The sequence below is a fragment of the Ruditapes philippinarum genome, unplaced genomic scaffold, assembly GCF_026571515.1.
Source record: "Ruditapes philippinarum isolate M1 unplaced genomic scaffold, ASM2657151v2 ctg5672_1_1_1_1, whole genome shotgun sequence".
In the NCBI taxonomy this organism is placed as follows: domain Eukaryota; kingdom Metazoa; phylum Mollusca; class Bivalvia; order Venerida; family Veneridae; genus Ruditapes; species Ruditapes philippinarum.
In genome coordinates this window covers 47,114-51,126 of record NW_026856746.1, presented here as the reverse complement: position 1 = coordinate 51,126, position 4,013 = coordinate 47,114, and the positions used below count along the sequence as shown (strand labels likewise).

The 4,013-nt window shown below is 29.2% G+C and overlaps 1 protein-coding gene across 1 annotated transcript; it reads right to left on the bottom strand.

Moving 5' to 3' along the window:
* Positions 1-1,173: 1,173 nt before the first annotated feature.
* On the bottom strand, positions 1,174-3,678 carry LOC132747587 (uncharacterized). Its single transcript, XM_060737007.1, has 4 exons — positions 3,502-3,678; positions 2,353-2,488; positions 1,752-1,862; positions 1,174-1,268 (listed from the first exon to the last, which is right to left on the bottom strand). Exons 1-4 carry the CDS (start codon positions 3,676-3,678, stop codon positions 1,174-1,176), a joined length of 519 nt encoding a protein of 172 aa, XP_060592990.1.
* Between the last annotated feature and the right edge of the window lie 335 nt (positions 3,679-4,013).

Sequence of the window (4,013 nt, the reverse complement as noted above, 5' to 3'; positions counted from 1 at the left end):
GAGTTTTGAACTTTTTCTTTACCAAGTTTTATGAAGTTACGAATTTATTCATACTACGTGTACTAAAGTACAAATGTACATGATTATATACCCAAGTCTATCAATAGGTCTTTTAAAGATCCTGTAACACATTTTTGTTATGGTTTTATATAAAAAAAATATGGTGTCCAAATTAAGATTTATCAATATTGTAAGTACAAAAAAGCATTATTTATAAGATATTACCGAATTCAATAGTTCATGTAAATAAAGGGAGGTAATTAGAATTTTTTTTTCTATAAATTCTAAGTCAATTTTTTTGAATAAGAATTGAATGCATATAATTTAATGATAACATTTATTATATATTCTTCGATGTTTGAAAATTGTTGTATTAGCATAATTATATACATATATAATTTCACGTAAGAGTGGTATACAACCTCAAATACAAAACATAATGATCTTTAACAATTAGGAGAGCACATAAAAGTTGATTTATATTTGAACTGTGCATTGCACAGATTACGTGTCCCTCGCATGATAAAATATCTCTCGACTTCTAACGAGAGCTAATCACACTTTTCATGCATAAACAAATTTGTAACTCTACTTGTATTTGAGACAGGCGATATCTTTATCTTTTACTGTTTTCTGTTGTTTTTTTAAACTTTAAACATTTATGCAACTTCGTTAGGGGATCAGAATCAGGGATGGGAAGCTATACTTTTAATGAAATTAAATTATCGAGTTAAAGACATGCTTAATAAGCTGTGTAGTTGTTCAATAACTAGCAACACATTTTTAAAGCAGATACTAACAGTTCTCTTCAACATCAAAATGCATTCATTTCATAAAACAACTTGATAAGGTAGTGACAATATGCAACCTTCAATGTATAGGATCAAGTTGATATAATAAATAAATGAATAAGCTTTATATATACGTCATAAGTTAACAACACAATGCCATTGGCATAATGTGAATTGCAGTTTTGTTAAACTTTGCCACAATGAACGCCAAGCTAAAAACAAAAGATATTAGAATGTAGGCTGTCTCCGAGAATTCGTTTTAATTTTTGAAAAAAAAAATGAATATGGAGGAAAAACTTGAAAATTTGTAAGGTCAATATACAGGTAACTTTATGCATTTTCCCTCGATTGTAGTAATGACATAAATGTTTTAAAGCGAAATTTATCCTTCCTCACAGCTAACATAGCTGGCGAGTTTTCTACATTGTGCAGGTTTATAGGCATAGAAGATCATGATTTCAGCAATAACGTTGATGCCTTAAAAAAATGCTTTAATCGACTTATTACACTCAGGACAATATCGAAGACGCTCCACACATGAATAACACAGATAATGTTTGTAAGGTCGACAACTCACCAAACGGACAATATCACGTTCCTGGTAACAACCATCACACAATCCAAACTTCCCATTACAAATTGTCCGCACAAAAAAAGAAAAAAGTGAAAAAGAAGATATAAGAGAAAAATCATCATTTTATCATCATATTCAACGATAATATAATATATTACAAATCGAGGAAAATTAAGTAATAAGAAACTTATCTTTTACGTCTTTTTCATGTACTACATGCACTTATTTTCATGCTAAATACTTGTACGTAATAACTTTAATTACTTTGATAAATTGATTCTCAATTTTTCGCTGTTAGCATTGATATTTCGCTTATATTGTATGAATAAAATTAGTAAATTGATATCGTTCCGATATTCCTAATAAGTATTTGTCAGTATACGTACCTTCATGTCGAGTTTTAGCCATAATTATTCCAATATACAGTACAATAACAGACACACCAGCAAAACCCATCATTGCATAGGTAATTGTCGGTTTGCTGCTCACATCAGTCGCTGAAAATTGAACGTATTTAAATGTTTAGTTTTAAACTAGGAATTCATTAATGACGTAAATTAATCAGTGAAATTATACTTCAGATTATTTAATTAGCTCTAAAGTTTCCAGCTCAAACGCATTATATAAGCAGCTGAACAATAAATTTTATTAAAAGGTTTTAGACAAAGGTGAACATGTGTATACGTTCAAAATAAAGTTTATGCATTTCTAGGAAATCAGAAGATTGCTTTCAGTGCAAATAACAATACATTAATTACATTAATTATCAAATTTTAAAAAATTCAATAGCGAGTCTTCGATAATTTTTGCACTTCTATAATGCATTGATTTAAATCGGAAAAAAGTATAACAATTTTAATATATAAAACATTTTAATATTGAATATATGTACGATTTGACAAATATCAGGAGATATTTACATAATTTAAATGGATATTTTAACAAATTGATATAAGATTATTGAAAGGAATATCCCAACAATCATACCATTCAATGAGGTCTCAATTTTCACTTCCAGGTGGATATAGCTCGAGATGTTTTTATCCAGGAATATACGACTGTTTATGCATATCTCGAATATCTGTGCACCATCCTTAAGGTTAATCTTTCCGGGAAAATGCATCTTTAAATATATAATTAGCAATGAACGTCCTGTATGTTTACACTAATAAAGTTACAATTTAAAGTAAATATACCAGTAAAATCACCACTAGGTCACAAAATATATTCTGTCATTTTAGTAAAAATTGTCGTTCTTACCCTTTTTAAAGCGACATCGATATGCGCGTGCATCGTTTGTTTACCGTAGTGACCCAGATGTCAAAATAGAAAACCAACTCAAAATGGATATTCGAAGGTGAACAATTCAAAGTGTTAGGAGGAGATAATTCTGGAAATATGGATGCTAGATTTATTACCTTTGTCATATTATTATGATGTGGGAGTTTGAAGTAAATCCTAAAAGAAATGAAAACGTTTGAGTAAAAGATTTCTAGAAAAAAAGTTTTGCTTGTGATTTTGAAAATACACGCAGATTTTTCACCGATATAGGTATGTTTATTGTTAATAACTTTGCTGTTACTCAAACCGATTTTGATCAGATAAGGCGCAGAGTACTCATAATTTTATCAGCTTCCCACGGTAAATCAAAATTTTGAAAACCCCTGAATGTTTTTGAGAACATTTGAGAACAGTTTTGTTTTCATAGTCGAGGCCGAAGGGAACGGTACATACTCATTTGTCACAACAAGCGATTTCTGGCAAATTGTCCGTTCTTTTTCACTATTTCATAGCAAAAAAGAATGCTAAATCTTACATTTTTACTTTGTCTAATATATCTTGTGAAATGTTTTAACATATTTTCATAAAGTTATGTTGAAATGGTACGGAACACACTGTTATTTTAAAAGATATGGTACACACACAGTTTAACCCTAATTGAATAAATCTGAAAAAATATACGAAAATTTGCTTAATGTAAGTGTCTTTTCCTCAAAAAAATATAAAGTATAAAATATTAAGCAAAAAGTATTTCAGATTCATTCAATATTTATACAACTCTATTTAATAAATTGTAATTTTTTATCTGCATATTTAAACAAACTAAACAATGTAAAAAGGAAAGTACAAACTGACCATTTTTGAATTAACAATCCAGTCTAAGTCCGGTCCAGAAGAAGGAAAACAAAATGTTGTATGAACAAATGTTGTCACCCATAATAGTTTGAAATAAAACATCATATTTTTTTTCCTCTTAAATCTTAACGTCATTGTCATATCAAAATAGCACACTGACTTAAACTCAAACTTCATCGTGCTTGTTTTATAGGTAGTACTGTACTATTTTTGTTTGGAATTGGGATACCAGATGGATGATTAAATGTCCCAAACTAAACTAAAACCGACAAGATACCATGATATCATATTCATCGCCTATTATCTTTTATCTTTATCACATATACAATTACTCATTTTTTGGGACGCTTGTCCATCGCAAACCTGAAATACATAATTATGTATAAAAATACATGTATAATAGTTTCGTTGGTTATTCTTTTATTCCATTAGGCAATATGTATGCCATAATGTCATTACAAGCATGTTATAAATGGCGAACAATGACAAGCAGAAATGTACCTTAAACATCA